A 25,562-nucleotide genomic window follows, 5' to 3' on the forward strand; every position below is an offset into this window, starting at 1 on the left:
ACCTGAACTCAAAAGCTCAGTGCTCCATTGCTGAAGCAAAAGTCCAGTCCTCCGCTGAGTCAGCACGGCCCCTCTTGGCCACATGGGCATCCTCCTCCGCGCTGCAGCTGGGCGCAAAATGGTGCTGCTCTCTTTCATCGCCTCCCCTGCCCACCGCCCCAACCACCCCTTCCTCACCCTTGCCCTTCACCGGCGGCTCGTTTGCTCGGCCCGGTGTGATCGGCACGCTCAGCCCGTCCGACACATCCGCACTGCTAGACCCCTGCTTCGCTCCCTGGTCATGTTGCTTGACTTCAGAGCTCCCAGCAGTGCTTCTGGGAGTGGCGCTACGTCCCCAGGCGTCCAGGGATAGCCGGCCGTCAACGGCGACCTCTCCGAGTGGTTGACCCGGCAGCTCGGCAGATGACTCAGCAGGTGACTCAGCGAGTGAGTCAGCGGCGAGCAGCGCGGCGGCCGCCACCGCAAGTGGGTCGGCCGCCGCGGCCGCGGCCGCTGCCGGCGGCGGCGGCGCGCCCCCGGCGGGGTTTATAGAGCCGGGAAGCTGGCCGGGGCGCAGGCGCGACACGATGCCGGCCAGGTGGCCGCGCAGTGCGGCCTTCTCGGCGTGCAGCGAGGCGGAGCGGCTCCTCTCGAGCTCCAGCTCAGCGCTCAGCTGCGCCACCGTCCCTTCCAGGGTCACGCAGAATCTAGGCGTCATGCAAGCGATCCAAGCAAGTAATGAAAACGGTGATCCATCAAGCATGCCTGGCTTCGCCAGAAAGCAGCAACACATATCCAGTTTGCTATACAGAAGTATGTTGCAATACACGCTGCAGGAAAAGGTCCTCTGGCACAACAATATGCAGTAAAGAGCCTGACTGATGCCAGTCACAACCAAAGTAAGCCATGCACGTGTTCGCACAAATCTAAGGAAGGCAGCTGCACTCGCAAGCAAGACAAAGGGGTATATGCTCACCGTCAAGGCTTGAGGTTCTGCTTCTGTATGCATCCAATTCTGCTTTCAGACCCTCCAGGGATTCATACAGCTGCTCCTCCTTCTCCCTCTTGAGCCCCTCCTGCTCAGACTTGCATGCCTCCATTCCGCGCACCCACCCCTCCAACGCATTCTGCCCCCCACAGCAGACCTTTTATCAGCTCATCAACAACAGCATAACTTCTGTCTTCCACGGGGCATGCAGTGACAATGAAAACGTTAACGTCTGGCACAATCTGACCCTTTGCTGGCACTCACCCACATTGCATCAGATACTTTTTCACAGCAAGCGCGTTCTTCCTGCAAGAGCCTTTGTGTCAAACATGTCTTTAAGAGGGATGTGGCAGCACAAATACTGGCGAGTACTTCTAGTGTCAGATCCCCAGGCAAACAGTCCTTTGTCTCTTCTGAGGTGGGAAAGCAGGGCACCTTCATTGATTCCAGGTGGGCGTTCTCGGCTTCTAGCGCCTCTATCTTGTCCTCCAGCACAGCCACTCGCCCCTCCGCATCTGCCGACTCTGCCTGCACCGCTGCGATCTCCGCGCGAGCCTCAGCCTGTCCGGCCTCCAGCCCCTGAATCCAGCGCATCCCCTTTCACATCTTAGCAGCATTGCAATGCATGCAATGCCAATATTTGGAGTCAGGTGCGCGCCTCTTCATAGGCAATACTGGCAGTAAATTGGGACATGAAGATGCTTGCAAGAGTGGGCATGGTGCGGTCACACAAGGCTGCAATGCAGTGAGGTTTGTCTGCAGCATAAGCAATGACAACGGCACAGGGGGAGTGCCCGTGGCGGGGAGAAATGATATCATTCCTCAGACTTTAGCAGTGGCTTTCCAGCGCAGACCGTCAAAGCACCAAACAGCATGTTGAGAACTGGAAGCCATGGGTTCAGATAAATATTAGCAGCAAGGGAGGAGCAAGAGTTGTGTCTGGATTCTGAGTGACATCTGGGAACTGAAATTACAGCAGCAAGGTTACTTGTGCTTCCTGGGGTCTATGGAAAGGGTGGAAGTGGGGTGCACACCTCGGAGTAGCCCTTGAGCTGGGCCTGCACGCAGGAGAGGTCCGCCTCCCTGTTCTTGCTTGTCTTGCCCCCGGCCGCAAACCCCTTCTCATACCCCTTCAGCTGCTCCTTCACAGCCTACACAGCCGCCCAGACCCATCTCAGTACGTCAGCATGCTGAGTCACTGTCATATCATCATTCTGAGTCATGGCCAATCACCGCGCTAGGTCTTTGCTGAATTGGTGATGGCTACCAGGATGAGTCAGCACATTGAGTCACTGCCATGTCACCATGCCGAGTCATGGCCATTCACCGCGGGCTACAGGCGCTGCCAAGGCCGCAGCTGGGAGCAAGCACACGGCTGCAAAGCCTGATGCGCAGGGCTGCATAAAGGCCTGTTTGCAGGCCTGAGCAGCTCTTTGAGATCTGACAACAGAGCAGAGTGTCACCGCTTCCTTCACAGGTGTCCACCCGGTGTCGGACGCCAAATTGGAAGCTGGATGTCATATGCACATGCGTTGCTAGTCACCACCCGGCAGACTCCATGCACCATCCCATAAAATGCAGAGGGTGGTTTCATGATGTGCAGTCTGCACTGGTTTCCATAGAAAACTGCGGCAATGCAAAAATACTCAGAGGAGGTAAGCGTCAAGGGATTACCTGCAGGCCGTCGAGGGTGACTGCCTGTGACTCATTGGCTTCCTTGAGCGCGCTTGATTTGGCTGTCAGGGCGGCCAGCTTCCGCTCCAGCTTCTTCTTCTCCTTCTCCAGCTCCTCTATCTGCGCCTGCGCCTCCTCCTTGCCGTCCTGATCAGGCAACACCCAGTCAGCATTTTGTCATAATGAGTTCAAAACGTGCAAGATCATCTGTATCAGCTTGTAGGCGGGATGACACAACACCAGATAGCTCGCAGCAGAAGTTGGTGTGCAGCAAAACTGCCTTTCACTGGCCAGGGCTACAGCCGCAAAGCTTCAGCAAATTGTCTGCAATTGAATGTTTCGTGATGCAGCTTGGACAGAGAAGTGGTGGGCAGTTGGTCTTTCTGTTGCGAAATAAAATCAACACGTTTCATCTGTCAAGCAGCAAAAATGCAGCACAGACAGCCGTCAGATCGACGAAAGCCTCTGCACCGCGTTAAATGTTGGACCATCTGTTCAGGGAGTGAGATTGCAATGGGAATTTCTACCTCCATGCCCCGGGTGTAGCCCTTCAGCTGCGCCTTGACAGCATCCAAGCCCTCCTTGGTTGTCACCTGCGCACAGCAAGCAAATCCTTATTTATTGATCCGCCAAACATGCAATTGTGACAGGGACCATCAGATCCAACTGTCCAATCATGGCATAGCTGATTGCCAACACTGCTGACAGTGTGACACCAACAATCTCGTTTAATCAACACACTCATACTTGATGAGAAAATGCTCATCCTGTCTTGATTCTGAGGATCGAATATCTGCCATTGAGCATTCGGCTTGGCATGGACATGACAGGATAACATGTCCCTGAAGGTAGCAAGGTCTCACCTGAGTGCCTGCTCGCGCGAGGGCAGCGTTCTGCTTGGTGAGGGCTGAGACCCGCTGCTCCAGCTTCATCTTCCTGGCCTCTGCCAGGTGGAGCTTCTCCTCCAGCGAGCTCCGCGCAACCTCCAAGCTCTCGATCTTGCTTTCGTCCTCAGCTTTCCTGCACACGCACACAGCCACCCCATCAGTCCAAAGCAAACCGACTAAGCCGCTGCTAGTCCAGGTGCAAGGCCCCTCTGTACTGAGCCCTCGGCTGTGCCAATTTGTATGCTGAACCAAGCTTCTGAGGTGCAGGAAAAGAAGATCCTTGTACACTTCAGGAGCCCGCTGTCCGGGCAAATGGAATTTCTGAATCAACAACGGTCAAATCTAGCCTCAGGCTTTTGGCTGCACCCGGGATGCAAGGCAGAAGCAGGCACAATCCTTTACTTACTGGATGGTTCTGCCCAGCAGCACAGGAGCATTTGCAAAATAATGCTGCACTTCGGGTAGCCAGGTAAGTTTGTGAAGAAGGCAGGGAACGCCGCAGGACGCACCTCATCTGAGCTTCCTGCAGGTGCTTGTGCAGCTCATCTTGCGCCATCTGCAGCTGCTGCCTCAGCTCCTCAGCCTCAGCCACATGGCTCGCTGTGACTTCCCTGGCCGAGTCCTGCCCAGAACAGCCCGCACCTTCTCAGACTTCACATTTAACAACCTGAACATGAGCCCTGCTTCAGGTCTTGCTGCACTTTCCGAGAGCAAGCCCAATGACACGCCCCTCTGGATACATGCCAGCCCAGTACAGCCTGTGGCAAAAGAGAGTCCATCAAAGCTCAAAGCAAATCAAGGGAGATCTTAAATTTGTAATTGAAGAAAGGATACAACTGCCGTATGCAGGTTTCTGGATGACAAAGCCACAATCGTGCAAGAACAATGGCGGTTGCATAGATGCAAACTGCTGCGCACCTGTTCAGGCTCTGGTGAGTCATCTTGCAGTCCCCCAAGGCTGGCCAGGTGCGCCTCCAGCTTCTGCTTGGCTGCGCTCAGCTGCGCCTCGACTTCCTTGTCCTTCGCGCCGGTGCGGCTGCTGCGTCGCGAACGCGAACTCATCCCCGAACTGCCCGACCTTGCCGCACCGGATCCCCTGCAGATTGTACACAACAGGGGGTCATGATACTGGCCTTGGTACGAGAATCTGTGCATGGTTTCGACAAGAGAGGGGATTTAACTGGCCTTCACCAAGCCACACTGCAGCTGATAAACACAAGAAATTGCACTGTCAAGCGCAGCGCAACTCTCTATGTGAGAGCATCCCATTGATGTATCAACGAGCATCTAGAAGCATCTGCTTCACTGCCTGGAAACCTTGGTTAAGACCATGTTTGAAGCCTGACAGACGCATAGAGCCGTGGCATGGGCTGGCCCCATGTCCATTCCTGTGAGTGATTGCGTTTCAATGGGACAAGTGATACCACTCACACCAGAGCGGCGTCATCAGAAAATCACCTTGTGGCTGACGTGGACTGTGGGTCGGATGCGCGGCCGGCGGTGGTGGCGGCTGAAGCGCTGGTGAGCCAGCCGTCAAAGCTGCTGCTGCGCCGGTCCGGCTCCATCGGCGATGGCTCTGCCTGCAAGAAGCCGCTCGGGCCCTGCGCAAACAGTTTTCTCCCTCACGCACTAACACAGACATGCATACATTACACTGGCGCATTGCCAGAACTGCTCAAAAATATAAGTTTGCATGTGTTTGACAGTGTGCGAGGAATTAAGATATTGAGGCGTACTCTGCAGAGGCGATTTCAACAAGCCTTTGAGGACTATAAATGAATAATTGCGGCGTTACACCCAATTCATGCCAGTCTTCCAGTGACTCCGTGATGGGAAGTGAACAAGGAAAACAGTCGATTCCCCGGCAACTACCAAAGACTCGAGAGCCAGAACACTGGCAAGTTTATGCAGGGTAATAGTAAGCAAGGGAGTTTACCCTGGCGGCTCGGGGGGATTCGTCGACGAATTCCTCCTCTTCCTTGACGGCCTTGAGGCGCGGCGGCTGCGGTGCCTGTTTTGGCGCGGCCTTCCGAGCCTGGTCCAGTTCTGCACGCGTTCCCTCCAGCTGCCGCGCCATTCCCCGCAGCTTCTCGTCGCGCGCCGCCAGCGCCGACCGCGCCGACTTCAGCGCAGCTTCCGCCCCCTGCTCCACAAGGGACACTCTTGGGCGTCAGTTCTGTTTCTGTGTTCAAGCTCTTAATAAGCACTGGAGATGGTCGGGTAGACCTTCAAACTGCAGCTTTTGCATCCTGCGTGCTCCTGCAATGTCCTTTGACGATGCATTTGTGGGCATCTGTTCTGTCCCACGGTGTTGCTTTCAAAAGCCCTGGAGATGGTAAAAAGCATCTCCAGATCTGTAAGGTTTGCATCATGCAAACCTCTGCACTCTCCTTCCAAAGATGCACCCCTCGAAGTCACTTTTATCCCGCACTTCAGGTCTCCACAGAGATGGTTGTATGTATCTTGTGGAGATAACTTTGTAGAGACAGTGCATCATGTCCACTTTTGCAATCTTCCCTTGGAACCTTTAAAATAGTGCCCGCCACCATGAGTGACGTCCAGTACATCAAATTTTCCCATCTCGAAGCTTTCGTCAAGTTCAGTATCGTTTATACCAAACTTCCTACTGTGATCTTTCCGGAATGTTGTATTTTCTATGAGGAGAAGGTAGTAGAGGTGGGCTCTGACCTGCAGGCTCTCCACCTTCTTGTTGGCTGCGTCGCACTCAGCGCGCAGTGAAGTCACAGCCTCCGCCGACGCCTGCGCATCAAGCAAGGTGTATTACTTTCTATGCATGCCGTGTTGTAGTGTACTCATCTTTGCAAGTAGGAAAGTGTGTTTGTCTTTAGTGTTTGATAGCGAGAATGGATTTGACTGCAGAGGTGAATGACAGGAATTCCAGAAGTTCATCTCTAAAGTAAAGAGAGTAAGGAATGGGTACACCCTCTGCCCTCGAATTCGGGGCACCGTATCTGTGCGCTCGACTGCATCTGCATGCACGCTATATTGAACAGAATAAACGGCCATGCACGATCACATCAGAAAGAACCAAATCATCGTTTGCAGGTCACACTCACAGCACACCTTGTCTGTGCTTTCGCCCAGGCCCTTGCTCTGCGGCTGCTGCTGCTTCAGCTGCGCAACAAGCGCCTCCAGCTTGGACACCTCTTCCAGAGCCGCTGCCTTGTCGGTGGCCGAGCGCTTGGCGTCGGCCTTGACCTTGCCGACAACCTCTTCCATGTGCTCCAGCTCCTGTGACACAAGGCATGTATCGGGTGTCAGACCAGCAAGATCAACAAGGAAAATTGCCACATTTGGCGTGAGTCATGGCACTGTGTTGCGCATAATATTGCGCCTACAGTGCCTAGAGACTGAGATGGGGTCTGCCGACCGGCACAAAACTTGCAGTTCTTCATTCGTGCTGGTACCCAGACACACATACCCACCAACCTGCTGCACATAAAAGGTGCACTCCGTTGCTCGAAATGCAATCCAAGAAGGGCAACCATATGGTGTACCACAGCATCACAATCTCTGTCATCTTCTCAGCGCCCATGTGCGTCAGAATGACAGGCACTAGAACACGCAGTTCAGTAGGTGAAAGTTCTCGCCTGCAGAGCCTTGGCCTTGTCGGCGCTGTCGGCGGCGGCTGCGTCCAGCTGCTCGGACAACTCCTGAACGTGGCCCTCCAGATCCGTGCGTATGGCCTGCCGGAGGGCAAAAAATCGCTGTTAAGTAGTGTTTCTCAAGTCAGAATCTCTCCCTTCCCAGCAGAGGATATGGGTATGTTTCACGATTATTGCTCCAGTATATGTTTGTCTTTATCTACCGGCCCCGGCTGGCGGGGGGGCAGTACAAATACTGAGCACCGTGCCCACAATTGATTGGGTCTTGCTTGGATCTGGCGAGTCCATCAAGGGGTAGGATTTTGGCAGCCTTTACTGCAGCCTGTCTGCAGACGCACCTTGCCTCCAGCAGGAAAAGCGTGTAATAATACTAATATGTTTGTACATAGAGAGAGCTTTGGGCTTTTGTTTGAAACCAAAGCCCAAGGCAGTGCGCATAGGGGATTGACATGTGCCCACCTCCAGGTCTGCCAGCTGCTCCTTCAGGTCCAGCACCTCGCCCTCCAGATCCGTCACCTCCAAAACCACGCAGCAACCATTTTTATTCAAGACTTTTCTTGTTAGGGTCGATCACCCACTGCCGAGTTGTGTTCCACTAATATCAGTGATTTGCATGGAAGGCCAAGATATAGAAAGGAACTCAGTTGTAAAGAGAAATTACGCTGTTTCCTCTGTCACATGCCCTTTTTTTGAGTAACTTAGAACGGCGCTGGGAAGCTGCAGGTATTGACACCACTCTGCAGGTGAGTCTCACATCGGGATGCACCAGCCAATGCAGCAGTGACAGTTCTGGTAAGTCGTGCATCATTGTGAGAGAATAGACTCACCTTATCTTCCAGCTTCGCAACAGAGGCAGTGGCGGCCTGTGCGCGAGATTCCAGCTGGGCCTTCTCAGCCGCCAGAGCATCTCCCTTCTGCAGAGCAGCCTGCACCTGCCAAGCCAAACATCCATCTGTCATTTGACTATATATTTCATGGGTTTTCTGTGTTGTGAGCATTGCCTGACCTGCGGCAGGATTGCATTATTGTGAAGTTTATAGGCAATTCGGACTTGTGTATACCCAAGCATACATCTGTCATTTTGCTGGGTTTGTGTGTGTCCCTCCAAGTGTCGCATGCATTGCAGCTACCCCAATCTGCAACAGTATCTTTGTGGGCAGTCCCGACCGAACTCGACGAGCGCTTAGAAGAATAAACAATTACAAAATCCCATTTAGTGATACAAAGGAATGCATGCTATGTTATATTCTTACCTGCGCCTGCAGCTCCTTGACTCTTGCTTCGTGACCCTCGACAATCCCCTTTTTCTCGGCTTCGTGCCCCCGGCCAAGCTCCTCGCGCCGGCTTCGCTCGGCCGCCAGTGACTCACCCAGTGACTCACTGCGCCGCGCCGCCGCCGTCATGTCAGCCTGCAGCCCTCGGATGAACGCCTCGTGGCCTTCCATTATGCTCTTCTTCTCGTCCGCAAATCCGCGGCTGCGCTCCTCGTGCCCGGAAGCCAGCTGGGCCTTCTCAGACTCCAGCATCACTGTCAGCTCCTGCAGAAGTCGAATCTTGCGGGTGTCACACTCTCTACAGTGATGTAGCTGCCAGGCAGCTGCCAGCAAAGGGGATGGCAGCACAGGGCCATCCAAATTGCTTCTGACCAAGGACGCTTGTGCAGATCAACACAGCAAGAGGAGTTGCAGTCGATATTCAGCTCGTGCAGTGGCCCGGTGCAGTCCTGTGTCAGATGATGTGGACTTGTCAGATGAGGGGACTGGGTCTTGAATGCGGTGATAGGTAGACGACTGTTATGTCTGGACGTGTCCAAAGCAGGCACAGCCATGGCCCTTGGCTGACAATGCGCCAGGACAGAGGTCCAGGCAAGAAATCCAAGGCAGTAGAAACGTCCAGGAGAAGCAGCAAAATCTGCAGAAGGTGCCAGCCACTTGCACCCGATAAATTTAGGTGTCGATGGCATGCTTGCGTCAGCACAGGTTGCTGCTCATGCTTGAGTGGATCAGCAATCCAAAACTCACCCGCTGCACTGCAAGCTTGCCCTCTGTCTCGGCCAGGGCGTCCCTCAGTTCCTCGTGTGTCTTCTGTGCATCCGCCAGCTGTGCGTTTGCAGCCTGTCACACACACAGCCCACACTGCCTCAGCAAACACAAAATAACTCGATTTCTTGATATCCACGCCTTATTCATATAGGCACACAGACTGGAAGAATCCTAGGCAGCCACTGTTGGCAACTCAACAATCTTGCCCCAAAGTGACCCCAGTGCATGCGTCTCCATTGGCACCGCACCTAGCTCACGGTGACCATGCCAAAAGTCTCCTCCCAACCAAACACTATCTTGCGCGGAAACTCCAGCAAAGGACAGACATATTATCAAGAGGAGGCGGCACAGCACGCCGCACGCCACAGACAATCAGTCCCCTAGTGTTGTGAGCCCAAAAACAATCTCTGCAAAATGCCCACCTGCAGGGAGGAGGCCAGGTCGCGCTTCTCTGTCTCAAGCCCGCGTCGGCCGGACACCGCCAGCTCATGGTCAGACTCCAGTCCAGTTAGCCGCTCCCTCTCCTGCTTTAGCGCACCCTCCAGCTCAACGTTTGCCGCCTTCAGCTGCGCCACGGTCTCCTGCAGCCGATGTTCCCTCTCGGCAGCTGCCTCCAGCTCCCGGGCCTTCTCCTCGGCGGCTGCTTTCGCCTGGGAAGTTTCCTCGGACGGAGCCTGGCCTGAAGGCGTGCTGTGCTGAGCGGCTGACTGCTGCAGACGCTCTGCTTCTGCTCGCAGCAACTCCAGAGTGCTCTCCAACCTGCGGAGGATGGGAGACAGAAGTGAGACAATCAGAGGTTTTCTGGCAACTTCAAAGGCCTACAATCACCAAAACAGGGCAGCAGTGAAAACAGTCAATTCTTGAATGCAAATCACCAAAAAGCAAATGCAAGGAACCATGATGCAGAATAAAAAGGGGCTCATATGGGCATCATGGAGCTCTTGACAACTCTGCACTGTGGCCCCTTGCATCCTGATCTGAGATGACTACTTCATCAGAAAACAAGTGTCTGTGCTCTGCTCTATATTTGCCTGATAAGCGCTGAAACGGCTGCGCTTCATCAGAGCTGGCAATGCACAGTAGAAAGTATACACACCTCAACTTCTCAGCGCTAAGGCTGGCAATCTCCTCGGCAAGGGCTGCCCGGTCGGCCGACTCGGGCTGCCCGGCGCTGCCTGGTCGGGCAATATCGCCGACCCTGGACGGCTCCAGCTGCTTGGATGAGCGCCGGCTAAACAGGCCCCTCCTCTTCTCCTTCGCGGGTGTTGACACAGCAACAGCAGCAGCAGCCGCAGCCGCAGTACTCACGCCGGCTGCGCGCAAGGCATTTATTTCGGACGCCAGTCGGCTCTGCTCTGCAGAAGCCGCCTGCAGCTTCTCCTCGGCCGCTCCCAGCTTCCCCTCGGCGCCGCGTGCGGCTTCCTGCGAAGCCGCAAGCTGCGCCTGAAGCTCCTGCACCCGGCCCTCCGCCTTCCGGGCACCTTCCCCGGCTGCTGCCAGGTCAGCCGCCAGATCAGGCTCCCCCTGCTCCGGCAGCTCCTTGGCGCCTTCCGGCTGCTTCTTCGGCGTCGCCGGCGGGGCGGCCGCGCGCGTCTTCTCCGCCAGCTTCCCCTCCAGCTCAGCCAGCTTCCCTCGTAGCGCATCCCTGTCAGCCTGCGCCGCTGCTAGATCAGCTCCCAGCTGCTGCTGCACCTTCTGCGCGGCCTGTTTCCCCTCGCGCTTGGCGTCTTGGAGGCCGCTCATGTCTTTCTGCAGTGCTGCAACCTCTGCCTGCAGCGAGCCAATGAGGCCGTTGAGGCCGTCCCGGTCAGCGTTGGCGGCTGCCAGGTCAGCGTCCAGCTGGCGCGCCCGTTCGGCCTGCCCGGTTTGGGCAGCCTGGGCTGCCCGCAGGCTGCCCAGGTCCTTCTCCTGGGCAGCGATTTCTGCCCGGAGAGTAGTGACCTGGCCATTTAACTCGTCCTTCTCGGCCATCCAGTGGGTGCAGCGGCTGTTGTGCTCCTCCTACATGAGTGAAACATATTTAACACATGTTTCAAAGTGTGATATCGTTGTTCTATAAATGTAAGGTACGGCATTGCCTGCAGTTCACCAAATATTGAAGGCAGAGCAACTGTACACAGTGTTGACATCACAGGGCTGATCTAGCTTCGGCTCTTGGTATCTGGACTCTGCTAAGATAGTGGCCGCCAGAGATATGTATACAAAAGACAACAATTAAAGAGTGAGCACTGACCTGCAGCGCCGCCAGCTGACTGGACATTCGCTCAGCGGCTGCTGCCTGCGCGGTAGCTTCCTCCCGGTGCTGACGCACGGCGGCTTCCAGCTTACTAATCGCGGCGCTGGTCTGCGCAGCGTCCCTTGTGGGGGTTGCCGGTGCCGATCCTTTTCCGCCGTTCACTGCTGAGAGGTCCCTTGAGCCACTGGCTGCAGAGCCTGCCTGCGCCTGCGGACACAGTATGGCCCCAAAAGAATCAGATAACGGGCGCGGATGTTAGCTTGAGCGCACCTTTATAAGAGGGAAAACCACGATGCTCATCTTTCTATGCTGCTTACAGGCAGACTTGGGTGTTGAAACTGTTGAGTAGAGGGAACAGAAGGGCACCTTGCTCGCAGCAGCCTCAGATACGGTCAGCTTTGTCTCCAAGTCCTTGAGCTGGCCCTCAGCTGCCGCCAGCTTCTGCTCAGCGGTCGCTTTGGCTGCCTCTGCAGCTGCCGCCCTCTCGCCAACTTGCGCACGTTCGCTCTCCAGCTCCTCAAGCTTCTTTGACAGCCGCTGGCTCTCAGCCTACAAACATCGCACCACAGCCCTTGAACAATGTATTGGACAACCCACAAAAGCTAATGCTGCCTGGACATATGCATGTGCAAGCACCAGCTGAATTTCAAAGCAGACGTGCAGGTCTCCAGACAAAGACACACAATCTGCCATTTAGCAGATGTGCTGGTATGTAAAGATACACAGACAACCTGCAGCCTTTTCACGTAAAAGTTTAGCGCTACCAAGCTAGCAGTCTGCTACAAGAAAACACAGGAACACACCTGTGCCTCAGCGAGGCGAGCCTTGAGTCCCTCCACATCAGCGCCCTGCTCCGGCGCCGCTGCAGCGTTCTCCTTGGCTGCCAGCCTGGGGCTGTCGCTGCCGGAGAGGCCCCTAGCCTCGGCCTTGCGCGGCTGCTTCGCATCCTTGGCGCTCGGGGAACCAACTCCCTTGGCGCGTTTTGCCGGAGACCGGTCATGCGCAGCCGCAGCGGCAACAACGGCCGCTCCCATCGCCAGAACAGGCACCGCACCGGCGGCTAACTCACCGCTGGCCTGTTTTGGCGCTTGCTGGGCCGCCTGGACAGGCGTCGCTGCAGCCTTCGCACGCGCTGAAGCGAGCTCCTTCTGCACTGCGGAGAGCTCTGCGATGTGCTTTTGTGCAAGGGAGTCCTTCTCGGCTTGCAGCGCTGCCAGACTGGCCTTCAGCTCCTTCACAGCCGCCTCGTGCTTGCCCTGGCGCGCGGCGCTCTCCTCAAGGTCGCGCAGCTGCCTGGCAGCTTCCGCCGCCTGCTTCTCTGCATCTTCCTTGGCCTGCGCCAGCTCCGTCCTCTCTGCTTCCAGCTTCCTGACCTGCTGCTCCAGCTTCTGCTTAGCTGTGGCGTGCGCGTCCTCGAGAGCCTTCCTGTCAGCGGCCATCTGCTGCACACGAGCCTCCAGCTTGGACACTGCTGCTGATTGCGCCTTCTCTGCTGCAGCCTTGTCATCTGTGAGCTGCTTCACTGCAGCTTCAAGCTTGCCGATCGCCGCAGACTGCTCTCCCTCAGCGGCCTTCTTGTCAGCAGTGATCTGCTGCAAGCGAGCCTCCAGGTCACGCACTGCCGCCGCCTGCTTCTCGTCTGTAGAGGCCTTGGCTGCCGTCAGCTGTTCCACTTGTTGCTCCAGCTTGGCAGTGGCAGCAGCGTGGCTCTCCTCAAGCGCCTTCCTGTCTGCATCAGCCTGCTGCAGGCGCCTCTCCATCTCCCTCACAGCCTTCGCATGCCCCTCCTCAGCAGACCCCTCCCCTGAGGTCAGCTCCTTCACCTGCGCCTCCAGCTTGCTGGCAGCTGTAGCGCCGTCCTTCAGCCGCGCCTCCAAATCCGCAACCTTGCCGGCATGCTCCTTGTTGCGCGCAGCACTGTCGGCAGCCGCCGCCTCAAGCTGCTTCTTAAGCTCCGCCTCGTTCTTGTGCATGAGTGTAGCTACGCGCTCGGCCTCGGCTAGTGCATCCGCAAGCTGCTTGTCCACGGTTGCTTTCCCCCCCTGCAGCGCTGCCAGCCGGGCCTCTACAGCTGCGACCGCGGCTACGCGCTCGTTCTGGAACTTCTCTCGCTCCGCTGAGCGTTCGGCAGCGTCCTTCTGAGCCTCGGACATCAGCCGGGACAGCGCCTGACCGTGCTGCCTCTCCACGGCAGCCTTCTCGGCGCGCACGGCCGTCATCCGGCCGACCAGCTGCTTGTTCTGCGTCTCGAAGGCCGCCACCTTGCTCTGCAGCTCCCTCTCCTGGCCGGCTTGCGCCTCTGCATTGCGCGCTGCTTCGGCTTCTGCTGCCTCCAGCTTGCCTTGCAACTCCTCGATCTGCGCCTGCAGGCCGGCGTGCGCCTTCTCGGAAGCTGCTGCATGTGTATCAGCAGAGCGCGCCAGCTCGGCTTCAGCTGCCTCCAGCTTGCCTTGCAAATCCTCAATCTGCGCCTTCAAGGCATGTGCCTCCTCGGAAGCCGCGGATTGTGTCTCCCCAGCGCGCGTCAGCTGGGCTTCGGCCTTCGCCAACTTGCCCTGAAGCTCCTCGACCTCTGCCCTGAAGCCAGCATGCTTCTCCTCGGCAGCTGCGGTGTGCAGCTCTCTGGACTTTGTCAGCTCGGCCCCAGCTGAGGCCAACTTGGCTTCAAGCTCCTTGAAAAGTGCCTTCTCCTGGGAAGCCGCGGCGGCCTTGGACCGGGCAAGCTCGGTCTCGGCAGAAGCCAGCTTGCCCTGGAGGTCCCTGACCTGCGCCTCCAGGCTGGCGTGCTGCTCCCGGAGCGCGCGCAGCTGCTCGGAAGCTGCCGCGGCCTCCGCCAGCCGCGCCTCGGCCGCCGCCAGGTCCCCCTGCAGTGCGGAGAGGTCCTTCTCGAGCCCCGAGCGGTCGCCGTCACCCGACGTGCGCTGCGACTCCCAGCTCTGCCGCTCACGCCGGAGCTCGTCCCGCTCCTCGCGCACCGTCCGCAGCTGCTCCTCAGCGTTGGCCAGCCGCCGGTTCAGCACCTTGGCGTCGCCGCGTGGCAGCTGCGCGGTAGCTGCCGGCTCGGCGGCTGCCGCCGCCGCAGCGCCGCCCATGTACAGCGAGCTCGCCAGCGCGATCAGCGCCGCCTGGCCGACGCCGGGGGCCGGGGCGGGGGTAGATCCCTTGGGAACATCCCTCGAGGCGGCTGTCCCGGCGGGGGCTGAGCGCATCACGGAGAGCTTGTCGCGCAGCTCGCCGATGGTCTTGCGCGCGGCGCGCTCGCCGGCGGCCGTGGCGCCGCGCAGCTCCTGCAGCTGCTCGCGCAGCTGCGCGGCAACCGCCTCCTGCGCCTGCAGCCTCTCCCGCAGCTCCCGCTGCGCCGCAACTGCCTCGTCCCGCGCCGCCGTCAGCGCTCTTACATCCGCCGCCGGGCCCTCAGACTTTGCCCCCTTCGCCTGAGGCAGTATACCCCTGCTCTTCTGGGGTGCGGGGGCCGTCTTTGCAGCGGTAAGCTCTTGCTCAAGCTGCTGCAGGGAGCTCTCAGCTACCTGCCTTGCTGCTGCGCTGGCGGCCAGCTTGGCTTCTAAGCCTCCCACATCGCCCTTGAGCTGCTTCAGTTCCGCAGCGAGCGCGGCTCTCTCCCGCTCGGCTGCGACGCACTTTGCCTGCAGCTCGTCGTATGCCGCACTTGTCTCACCCTTGACCGGTGAGCTGACTGGATGCTGCTTGGCCGAGTCCACCGCCTTGACGTCCTTGCTGGCGCCTCTATCCTGGGGCGTTTCCTTGAGCTTGCCCAACTTTGACTTTGACTTTGCTGCAGCCAGCTGCGCCTCCAGGGTCTGCAGGCATTCCCTCAGTGTTGCCCCCTCTGCCTGCAGCCCCTTGTTCTTCTCTGTCAAGCCGGCAATCTCCGCCGCCCGTTTCTCTGCGAGCACCTCCGCTGCAGCCGCCTTGTCCTGAGTAGCCTTCAGGGCTGAGCCTGTTTTGGCGAGCTCTTCAATTGCGGCTGCCAGCTGTGCATCGAGCGCTGATGCCTTCTTGGCGGCCTCAGCACGGTCTTCTGTGGCATTGTCCTTGTCTGACGCCAGCTTGGCGAAGCTCGCGTTCAGCTCTTGCAGGGCGGCCTGTGCTGCCTCCCTCTCTGAAGCCACCGAGGTGAGTTTGGTGCACAGCATGTCCGCCTCCTTCCTTGCTTCCTGGGTCTCGGCCCCTACCACACAATAGAAACAACACTCAGCTCCTATATATCAGCGGTCCTTACACATAAGCCTGACAAGCCATCAGCACTCTGCATGTCGAGCCCCTTCCTTGCCTAAGCATTCACTCAAAAGGCCACTGCATATGGACTGCTTGAGGTACAAGGCTGCTTGAGGTGCAAGATCAATCCAGCTTTGATCAAAGGGCAAAAGATATATCATGCCTAAGATGCATATGAACATGTCATGTCCCGGCCGCAGGGCTTGACATGTCTTCTGCCACCATTTGCTGCCACACATACTGAAGAGAAATTAGCCGGACATCTGTCCACACCTGCGTCGGCAAGCTCCTGGCGAAGCTGCTTCAGCGCGGCAGCCCTCTCGGCTTCGGCCGCGCTGGATTTGGCAGCGGCTTCCTTTACGCCAGATCTGGCGGCCGCCAGCTCAGCCTCCAGCCGCTCGACGACCCCCGCCAGCTCAGCCTTCTCGGCGGCCAGCCCGCTGCAGCGGCGGCCGAAGTCCGCGCGCGCGGACTCCGCCGAGCGCAGCTTCTTCTCGAGGCTGCCACGCGCGCCGTCGGCTTCACGCAGCCGCTTCTCGAGTCCGGCCAGCCGCCCGGCGAGCTCTGCTTTGTCTGCGTCGAGCGGCGACAGCCGCGCCTGCAGCTGCTCCACGCGATGCTCCAGCTCCTTTCGCTGCGCCTCCTTCTCTGACACCTGCGCACACATTGGCTGTCAGCTCCAGCAGTGAAATAATATTTTGACACCGTGGCTGGCCTTTGTGCTTGCTGGCAGTGTCATTGCTCTTGGCAGAATTCAGGCATGGAAAATAAGGCAGTTACATATACTTACTTTGAAGCCCTCGCCAGACTAAATAAAGTGCATAAAGACCAAGGCAAAAAAGAGGACACGAAAGTGAGGAGCAGTCATGTCATTTGTGAAGTTGGACACCCTAACAGTTCTGAGAGACACCTTTTCTCTGGGCACAGTAACAGAAGCAGCGTAAAAAATAATTGATATATTCTGGGGGCAACAAGCAAGGGGGGAAAAACAGCAGTCAATCACCTGGACTTCCAGGGTGGCAATTTGCAGCCCGACGCCGGCTAGCTCGAACTGGCCGCCGCTGCCGGAGCGGCCGAAGGGGCTGGAGGGGGATGCCCGGGGGGACTGGCCCCCCGGAGAGGGGGGGGCCCGGGGGGGCTTTCCTGCGCTGCGCTGGCGCTCTAAGATTATGCGCTCGCTCTTCTCTGCCGCCAGGCTGGCCTCCAGCTCAGCGACCTTGCTCTCCAGGGACGCCTGTTTAGGAAACAAGCTTGGAGTAAAAAGGCAATTGAAAGCCTTGATGAAATAGTGTCATTCCCTGACAGCAGCGATCTGGCTGTGAGGAAATTTGTGAAAGCTGCTTACTATCACTGCGATCACCATGGTTGCCATGATGAACTAGCCCATTGGTCTTGCTGATTGAGCATTTTGAACAGCGCTCACAGCCAGAGTAATCACTTGGTCGAGCCATGCATGGTTGATTAGCTTACGAGCAAGTAGGCTCAGGAGATCTGAATGATCTCTATACATCCGTGAAGACAGAATACATGCGACCAACAAGGCCCGTGGCACTACAAAAGGCTGGGTGAGCATGACACAACCTATACTGTCAACAGGCAGCACAAAGGCACAGGCAGCACCTTCAGCTCGTCAAAACTTGTGGCCTTCTGTTGCAGATCGGCATGGGCAGCCTTGGCCGCCTCAGCCGCCTTCTGCAGATCTGCATTGGCGCCCTCCAGCGCCCCATTCTTTTCCTGCAGCATTTGCAAATCTCCCCATCAGGCAAGGGCCACTGCTCAACACCCAGCAAAAAATGCCATAGTCTCCCCCGTCCTAAATTGGCCAGACTCTTTCCCTAAGTCCCCGCCTTCACGCTAAATTGCATAAGGGCACACTGGGCTGGGTTACAGTACCTTGCACCTGTGATGAAAGTCCTGAGGGCAATACCTCCACTGACAGGAGGGCAAGCATACAGGGCCTACCCCATCACAAATGAAGGAATGCGCCAGAAATATGTGAAAGTTGGCGCAACAAGGTCACCTCTAAAACGCTGACGCATGCAACAAGGGAGTCCTTCTCAGTGCTGAGCTGCTCCAGCTGCTGCTCCAAGTCGTCCGCATACTCGTCGCTGTCCGCCACTTCTGTTTCTAGCGTGCGTATGCGTTCTAGCAATTTGCTGTCCCCCAGACGCACTGCAGAATCCCTCTCCACCAGCTCCTTCTGCAATCAGGTCATGTTCAACCTCACTTTAGAGATTAGCCGCCATATAATTCCGAGAGATTGATGAGGCCAGCTTTAGGCCGGGAGACACTTATACTGCAATTGGCAATTTGTCTGCGCCACCAAAGAAAGGACATGTGGGAGGGATACGGATGCACACAGGCATGTCTTGCTCCCCCAATTTATAAGAAGCAATCAATTCTCACCCTGGGTCAGTTTTGCATGGCTGTTGCCAGCACTGTCCAGCGTCTGCACCTAATCTACTTCGGCCTTGTGTGGCCAGGAAGGCACAGAGGACATGCAGACTCAGGACAATTACCACAACAATCAAGCACAGGGAGGCGCCTGGAACCGTCATCTCGGGACATGAAGTAGAGGGGCTTGCACCCGGTCCGCTTCTGGCCTACAGGGAGATGCTCGCATGCCCTGTATATTATATAAATGACATGGGCCGAGGAGGGAACGCACGAGGGCGGGGCGGCCATGGAGGCTGCGGGGGTTGACGGGCCATGGCGTGGGCGAGCAGAAGCCAAGCGACAGGCTCTCCGCACGCTCGCGCACGCTCCGCACATCACGCGCGGGCGGCGCCATTTATTGCCTGCCACGCATGCAACTTCTTTATGGGCTTTGACTAATGCTAATTATTGACGACCAACCAGCACTCATTCTTGGTCTGTTGCGGCGTTCAGGCATTGCTGATATGCACGAACGGGCGCCATGCTCGTGCGCAGGTACAGGAGAGCACTGCCGCTCGAGCAAGGCCAAAATGAGCATCGACCATGGTGCCTGGACATCAAGTTCTCTTGTGGATTGCACAACAGACAAGAGTGCAGATGGTAGATGTTGACAGTGCAACATGAGTCAAATCCATTGCGCAAAACACAACAGACTGGATGCAGACAAGCACTTCTGTACAAGTCAGGGAATGCCGCATTGCTTCTGACATTTCTTACCTGTGGTGGGAATCTGCGCACCTCACTGCTGCGTCAGTATAGACGTAGCATCAGGTGGAAACCACAACTTGCACCAGGCGGATGAGTGTCTCTGCAAGCAAAACGCACAAAACCCTATCAGATTCACACAGAGAGAAAATATGAGATACCAATGGGAGACGAGTGAACATCTCTGAGCTTATTGAAATTGCACTCATCGAATCAATCTGTGGACGGCGCATTCAATATGTTCTGCAACTCGTCCCAAAACTTAATAACGTAAATGGATGCATCCTCAAGAGAACCTGAGCACGACCACACAGAATATCTTGCCGGTCTCAGAGTGTAGGTTGTGAAGGTCTTGAAACTGCAGCTTCATAATATAACCCCAACAAAGTCAAAAATAACAAAGGAGAGGAGCTTTGCTGCGTTATCTCGGCCGTTGTGCAGATCCGAGGGGCTCGTCCGGGTGCTTTTAAATCAATTTTAGACGACATCTATTCTCGGAACACACATTACCTAGATCTTTTTGTATCAACGATCACATCGGTCAACAACCAACGTGCACATAGCGTCAGCATCATTGGGGACACGGTCTTGCCTTTCTGAGTCGCCTGCAGCAGATGGGTGCCCTTCTTCCGATGTCAATCTGATCGCTCTTCGTAGATCTAGCTGTTGCAGAAACAATGTCTTAGTCCCGCGATCGCGATCAAAAGCTGCGGCTCAAAAGGACCAAATCTCAATCCACTCCCGTGGTTACGCAATATCCACCCTTATGACCCGGCACTGATGGAGGGATTTGAAGCGAGGGTTTGGTTCAAATCGTAGGTCTTCAGTCTGGACCTTCTCATTACTATAACCTCTTCTATTCGAAGGCACGGTGGTGATGCTTGGCTAGATTTTTCAAGTCAAGAAAAGTGCCGTTGACACGAGCTTTATATTGCTAATTTTGTGTTTCGGCTAACGTTGTCCTAGTCACTGCCGTCCAGTGGAGAAGAGATTGCACGGATCACATTATTTTCTCTGTCAACAGATGTATATTTACAGCAAAATATACTGCCCAAAGGGGGACAACCTCAGGAAGAGGTAGCTTCATATTTGGATCTGGCATTAGTAGGGCATGTGATCCACTAAGGCAAAGCCATCAGGGCACGGCCAATCGCAGCGTTAATTGAAATTCGGGGACTTGATAGCCACCTAGAGAGGATGGTCACGCGTTGAGACGAGTGTTGACCTGGGCGTGCTGAAAAGCAATGGGCTTCTCAGACGGCAGGAACAGGGGCAAGGGTCCTGCAGCAAGGGAGAACAGAAACTCCTCTCTTGCGGCTTTAGACGGTGATTAACGTCAAACTATCAATCCTGTCAATGCATTCACAAGCATTGCTTGGCTAGGAAAGTGTAGTTGCGCATATTCAGCTCTTGGCATGCATGAACGTATTTCACAAAATCTGGGAGTGCTCAGCGTAATATGCGTGAATTCATTGCAGGTGCTGAGACTCTGCAGCAGCAGGCTGAGAGGAAGAGCGGCGGGGCGGCCATTCCCGGCTTACAGCAGGCAGCGGTGCACTTTCAGCAGGATCCTCTTCTGTAACTAAGAGTGTCGCCAATTCTGGGTTAATGCACGTGTATGATGCTGGTAGCTGGTCCTACTCAGGCAGAGATCGTGGTCTATCGTGGTGGATCTGAATGCCCCCAGGCCATTTTCGTGCTGAGGCTGAATACCAGCTTCTCAGCAATAGGGAAACTTCACTGCCAGCCTCAGTCACATGCATGGACTCAGTATTATATTGCAATTGGCTGATGGGAGTGTGTGGGGTGCAGGCTGCCTTTAAGGAGTGTGTGAGGCTAGCGAAGGACGAGCCATTGCCCGCAGGCAGGCTTCTTGATGCCTACTTTGGGCTGGTGAGATCCAGTCTTGCTGCATGATGACACTCTGCATGCTGTCTGCTGTGGAGTTACAGGCTAGCATGCCTGGCAGCTGATAAATGATTCCTGTTCGAAGGAAGGCGTTGCATGATAGCTGCAATCATAGGGCCTCAAAATCAGGCATGCGCATGATATACGGTGCAGACATGAGGTGGGGAGAGGGAATGCATGCGCAGGGTGAGAGCATGCAGAGGTTGGCAGAGTGTATCCTGGAGGCATGCTCGGCCCTGCCTGACTCGCAGCTGTCAGCAGCTGTGGAGGCAGACGCTCGCAGCAACGCCAAAATTCTCTTCAGGCAGAGCGTGGATGCCTACAAGAAGGTCAGCAGCCATGTCCACATCACAGCATGCCCTTGCAGCACATTTCTTTCTTGAAAGATTGAATTCTTAGATTTCCTTATATGATTGCATTCCCGCATGCAGCACTTTAGGAATTGCTGCATGGATACAGCACATGTCTCTCTTGCTGTATGTTTGTAGCTTGGAGGACATATCTTGGTGTTGGTACTAACCCGGTGTGCTGAGACAGACAAGCAGACCAGCTTTCCTTGGCTGAGCTCCCCTCCAAGTGACAAACCAATCATACCTGCATGGCATGCCAAGCCATCATGTCTTCTGCAATCATGCATTGAAATCCTGCTTATGGAATCTGCCTTTAGGAGCAAGCCTGCAGCAGAGCCACATGCAGCATTATTTGAGGGCACATCTAGATTCTAAGGGGTCTCCTTTTGACTGAACATCAAGTTCTTGAGTCAGCTATGTCCATTTGCAGGTGAAGGCCGAAGACGGGAGGGTGCGTGTGGACGCATGTGTGAACGCTGCGAATGTGCTGGCGGCCTGGGCTGACGTGGAGGAAGCTACCGGCGACCTGGCAGCTGCCACGCAGCTGCTCATCTCTTCCGTGGAAGGCTACCAGAGATCCCTTGAACAGGAGGAGGATGCTGCAGTGAGTGCACTTGCTTCTTCGCACATAGGAGTTGTGCCTTCAAAGCATTGTCTTCACTGGGAGTCATGTCCAGCAAGCTTACAAGGCCTCTGAGTCTCAGCAGCTGTGTCATAAAGACACCCCTGTCTTGTGAACTTGCTGTCCTCTTGCTCTTTCAGGGGCCTATCTGGCAAGCAGCTCGTCAAGCACGTGGTTGCAAGTTGTTGCCGTGCTCTTGGAGTAATGTTCTGCGTGTCTTTACTATGCAAAGCTACCTTTGTATTCACAAGGTCGGCAGCCTGAGACTGGTATCCCGAGAGGGCATGGAACCAATTCACTCATGATCAGATCAACGTGCTAAGTCAGCACGTGATGTGACGCAGACGTGGAGCAATCTAGCGGACACGCTGGTGAAGCGTGCAGAGCTTCTCGCGGCTGACGGGGATGCTGAGTCATGCGTGGGCTCGGTGTATGGGGAGGCCATGGCGGCTTATGCGAAGGCATGCTCGCTGTGCTCCAGCGAGGATGGAGATGACCTGCCGGGCCTGCTGCACAACTGGGGCGTGGGCCTGCACTCGCTCGGCACACACGCCAAGGTGAGGTCTTTCCTGTGGTAAACGGAGGGGCGTTCCTGTATGCTACTGACGTGCACCAAGAAAGGCCATCATCAAGAGAGGAATCTAAGAAAATGAGGATGCTTTTCCATCACTAGAAAAGTGTAGAATGTACTACCTTTCAAGCATATGCTTGTAGCATGGCATGCGCTGGAAAGGTAATGTTTGCTTAAAGGTCATCCGAGGGTGAGGCCGGGTGAGGCCAGATACTGCCTCATGATGGAGACAGCATCCGGCTGGATGAATTTTCAACTTGGCAAGCTATTTTTTGTTTTGAATGTTGATCTTTGGTGGCGACAGAATCCAGCGCTGGCAGCTTCCTCCCTGGCAGAAGCCGCCGCGCGGCTGCGGGAGAGCTGCGCGTTCAACCGGGGGGACCCGCAGCCGCACAACGCCCTCGGAGACGTGCTCGCAGCCGCCGCGGAAGCTTCCTCCGACGCCATGGAGGCGCTCGGCTGCTACAATGCTGCGCTGGACGAGGGCTACTCCGCTGCATTGCGCGTAAACGGCCACGACCCGGACGGCCTCGTTGGTACCGCAGAGGTGCGGAGGAATAGTTTTGTTCTTATTACATGCCTTTCCTGCCAAAAGGCACGGTAAGTCCTGCAGACAAGCTGCAGTAAAGCCTGCCACGATTCTACATCTTGTTGGACGCGCCAGATCCAAGCAAGACCCCATCAACCGGGGGCACGGTGCTCAGTATTTTTACCGCTCCCCGCCAGTAGGGGCGTTTTTGGCTTTTGGAGTAATGGCATTTTTGTTGCCCTCTCATCTTCCGTGGCTGCCGTTGCCTGGCATTCCTGCCTCTGCATCAGAATTATACCCCTGGTGCCAGAAGAGATGGCTAGAGATTGCGTCTTCCAATGGTTGCTGCTTGCTTGCTTGTCTGTTTACCTAAGGGGCAGTTTCATTGCACTTGACCTGCACAGTGCTTCAAGCACACATGTGTGGCAGTATGTGGTGTTTAAATAAGTCAGCTGATTCGACACAAAGTTAAATGTGCAATAAGCTTGCTGACCTGCATGTATGGCTCAAGTGGGACATGTCTGTGCAGAGATCAATGCCATGCTTGACGCCATATTGACAGGCAATCTGAATTAAAGCTGTGCACAACTGGCCGTTGGAACTGGAAAATGGCAACCTGGGCTTGGGCACTCTTGAAGATCCCTGAGAAAGTTCTGCGCAGTGCAAGCTAGTACACATGGTACAAGAAGAACAGAAGCTGGTGTCCAGATCAGGCTGCTCCGAATTTGAATTTGAAATCAAACTGCAGGCTCTTATCTGTCTGCCGCGGATTTGATGTTTAAACATTCACTTGCACGACAAGGCAACATGCATGCGCGTAGGTGAACACAGCTCTAGGCAAGCTGGCAGAGCAGACAGGCAACCGGGAGGTGGCTGCGCAGAGGTTCAGCGAGGCGCTCAGGGCATATGTAATCGTGCTGCAGCGGCCAGAAGCAATAGGAGGTCTGCGAGAACGCAGTGATGTCAGGTATATACCTTGTGGTCTACCTGAGTGATTGACCCTGCCACCTGCCTGCTTCAGGCGTTGTCTCAAATAGTTTGTGATCCGATGTTCCTGAAGCTTTTGAATTGTTTATTGCAGCCATTGCGGTGGTCAACCAACCTTTGCATAATTTTCAACACTCCCTAGTGACTTGTGTGCCTAGCAAATCGACGTGAGATGGCAACAGAACAATCGACAAGGCATAGAGATTGCACTTCACAGATCAGCACATGCCGCTGACTGTGCTGGGTTTTATACCCGCAGGTACAATTATGCATGCACATGCGCCCAGGCGCTGACCTGTGGGGCTATTCCTGGGCATGAAGTCGCAGCAGCACAGCAGCAGATAGCAGGCACCCTTGCTGGGCTTCTGTCACTTGGCACAGCCACAAAGGAGCAGTTTGCCGGGGACGCCGATTTCAGTGGCGTCAGGGAACAGCCCTGGTTTGTGGCTCTGGTGCAGTAAATGATGCGCTGTCACATGCCAAGTGATTGCAAAGCAAGGGAACGCTAATCAGCGGGGAGAACAACTTCGCTCAAAGCGCTAAAACGGAGCCGAAATCGAGTTTCACCGAGTTTCTCAATTGATTTGAAGTCGCCTGCGTGAAGTTGAATAAAGGGAATGCTGATGTGCCTCAGACCGAGCTGATCTCATGAGCGCGCAGAGCCAAGGTGGCAAAGACTGGACCCTTGGCCAGTGTTGAGACCTGATGCTCAATTGAACAATTAATTCGAACAATACTGCATTGCTTCATAGATGTAGGCTGCAGCTGGTGAAGCATTCTGCGGTGCTCTAGAGAGCGAGGGCGTTTTGGTTAGCATGTCTCCTAGGAGGCCTCAAAGATAGAGTTTCAAATGTTTGTGTGCTCGGCCCAGAATGCACGGGAATTGTTACTCGTTGGCTGATCCCGTTACAATTGTTGCGATAACCATTAGAATTAACCATATGGATGAGAAATCCAGACTGTGCTGCTAGAAACTTTGCCCTTGGCTTCCTGGACTGATGAATAGGTACTGCTCAAATGATAATGCCAAGCTCAAATGTAATAATCATGAGCAGCCGCTGTTGCTGCATGCGGCATGCTATCAAGACTTAAATAAACACAAGGTCCATTTGTACAATACACTGCCTAGCCAAGTAAACAGACATCAATACGACCCTTAAATAGATGCAAAGACTTAAATCGCAGCAATTCATAGCGCCGCCTGCAGTGATACAATATCTACATAACGAGAACTTGCACACCAATCACAAATGTTGATGCACCTAGGCGCTGAGCCAGTACAAAAGCACACAGTCCTCTGTACACGATTCCGTCAAACAAAGGAAGCGTGCCAGAACAGTCTGGAGCAAGCATACAGAGCTGCCTTGATGCAATCCCCTTTCATTCTTGCCGTAATGTACAAATAAAAGGGCAAACTGCAGTGCGACATGCACTGCTCAATACAAAGTCCTGGCATGGAACCAGCAACAATACACTCTTTCCCTGGGTCCAGTGAGGTACAACTCCTGAACACAAATATTTCAGACACCTGCATCTGGAAGACCCAGCTGAATATACATAGGCGCAGCTGCTACACATCTGCCAGGTCTGGTAATACAAGTCCCAATGTTTGCACATCCCCTGCACATGGTACATCATACAACCATAGCAATTTCAGGCTGTGACCATCTTGCTCGCCCAGGTCACCGCTGCCGTTCTTTTCAGCGCATTGTCGCGCGCGCAAACCACGTGGGAATGCCTTGACTCTCCTTTAAGATTACTCCCAGCAAGCCGGGTGCTCTGGAAG

The 25,562-nt window shown here is 55.5% G+C and overlaps 4 protein-coding genes across 4 annotated transcripts; 2 read left to right on the forward strand and 2 right to left on the reverse strand.

Moving 5' to 3' along the window:
• Positions 1 to 16: 16 nt before the first annotated feature.
• On the reverse strand, positions 17 to 7,084 carry COCSUDRAFT_61297 (hypothetical protein; the record flags this gene model as incomplete). The annotated part of the gene is made up of 14 exons (XM_005649538.1): positions 17 to 666; positions 956 to 1,106; positions 1,403 to 1,546; positions 2,002 to 2,118; positions 2,642 to 2,788; positions 3,169 to 3,234; positions 3,505 to 3,661; positions 4,038 to 4,150; positions 4,447 to 4,624; positions 4,987 to 5,129; positions 5,465 to 5,671; positions 6,217 to 6,288; positions 6,613 to 6,780; positions 7,058 to 7,084. 14 exons carry the CDS (start codon positions 7,082 to 7,084, stop codon positions 17 to 19), a joined length of 2,340 nt encoding a protein of 779 aa, XP_005649595.1.
• A 34-nt stretch (positions 7,085 to 7,118) lies between these two features.
• On the reverse strand, positions 7,119 to 18,459 carry COCSUDRAFT_61298 (hypothetical protein; the record flags this gene model as incomplete). The annotated part of the gene is made up of 15 exons (XM_005649539.1): positions 7,119 to 7,235; positions 7,614 to 7,670; positions 7,982 to 8,086; positions 8,408 to 8,692; positions 9,176 to 9,268; positions 9,619 to 9,955; positions 10,293 to 11,197; positions 11,430 to 11,639; positions 11,799 to 11,981; positions 12,236 to 15,621; positions 15,942 to 16,323; positions 16,672 to 16,902; positions 17,289 to 17,402; positions 17,689 to 17,868; positions 18,337 to 18,459. 15 exons carry the CDS (start codon positions 18,457 to 18,459, stop codon positions 7,119 to 7,121), a joined length of 6,708 nt encoding a protein of 2,235 aa, XP_005649596.1.
• Positions 18,460 to 20,053: 1,594 nt separating this feature from the next.
• On the forward strand, positions 20,054 to 24,237 carry COCSUDRAFT_61299 (hypothetical protein; the record flags this gene model as incomplete). The annotated part of the gene is made up of 9 exons (XM_005649540.1): positions 20,054 to 20,135; positions 20,288 to 20,361; positions 20,622 to 20,702; positions 20,903 to 21,046; positions 21,498 to 21,671; positions 22,034 to 22,246; positions 22,565 to 22,807; positions 23,611 to 23,751; positions 24,064 to 24,237. 9 exons carry the CDS (start codon positions 20,054 to 20,056, stop codon positions 24,235 to 24,237), a joined length of 1,326 nt encoding a protein of 441 aa, XP_005649597.1.
• Positions 24,238 to 24,671: 434 nt separating this feature from the next.
• On the forward strand, positions 24,672 to 25,559 carry COCSUDRAFT_32546 (hypothetical protein). Its single transcript, XM_005649541.1, has one exon. It carries the CDS (start codon positions 25,231 to 25,233, stop codon positions 25,438 to 25,440), a length of 210 nt encoding a protein of 69 aa, XP_005649598.1. The 5' UTR covers positions 24,672 to 25,230; the 3' UTR covers positions 25,441 to 25,559.
• The last annotated feature ends 3 nt before the right edge of the window (positions 25,560 to 25,562 follow it).

This window comes from Coccomyxa subellipsoidea (genome assembly GCF_000258705.1).
Source record: "Coccomyxa subellipsoidea C-169, whole genome shotgun sequence".
Taxonomy (NCBI): domain Eukaryota; kingdom Viridiplantae; phylum Chlorophyta; class Trebouxiophyceae; family Coccomyxaceae; genus Coccomyxa; species Coccomyxa subellipsoidea.

Bases quoted from the DNA above. Each gene is read 5' to 3' on its own strand.
- COCSUDRAFT_32546 (XM_005649541.1), top strand. From the start codon at position 25,231: ATGGAACCAGCAACAATACACTCTTTCCCTGGGTCCAGTGAGGTACAA.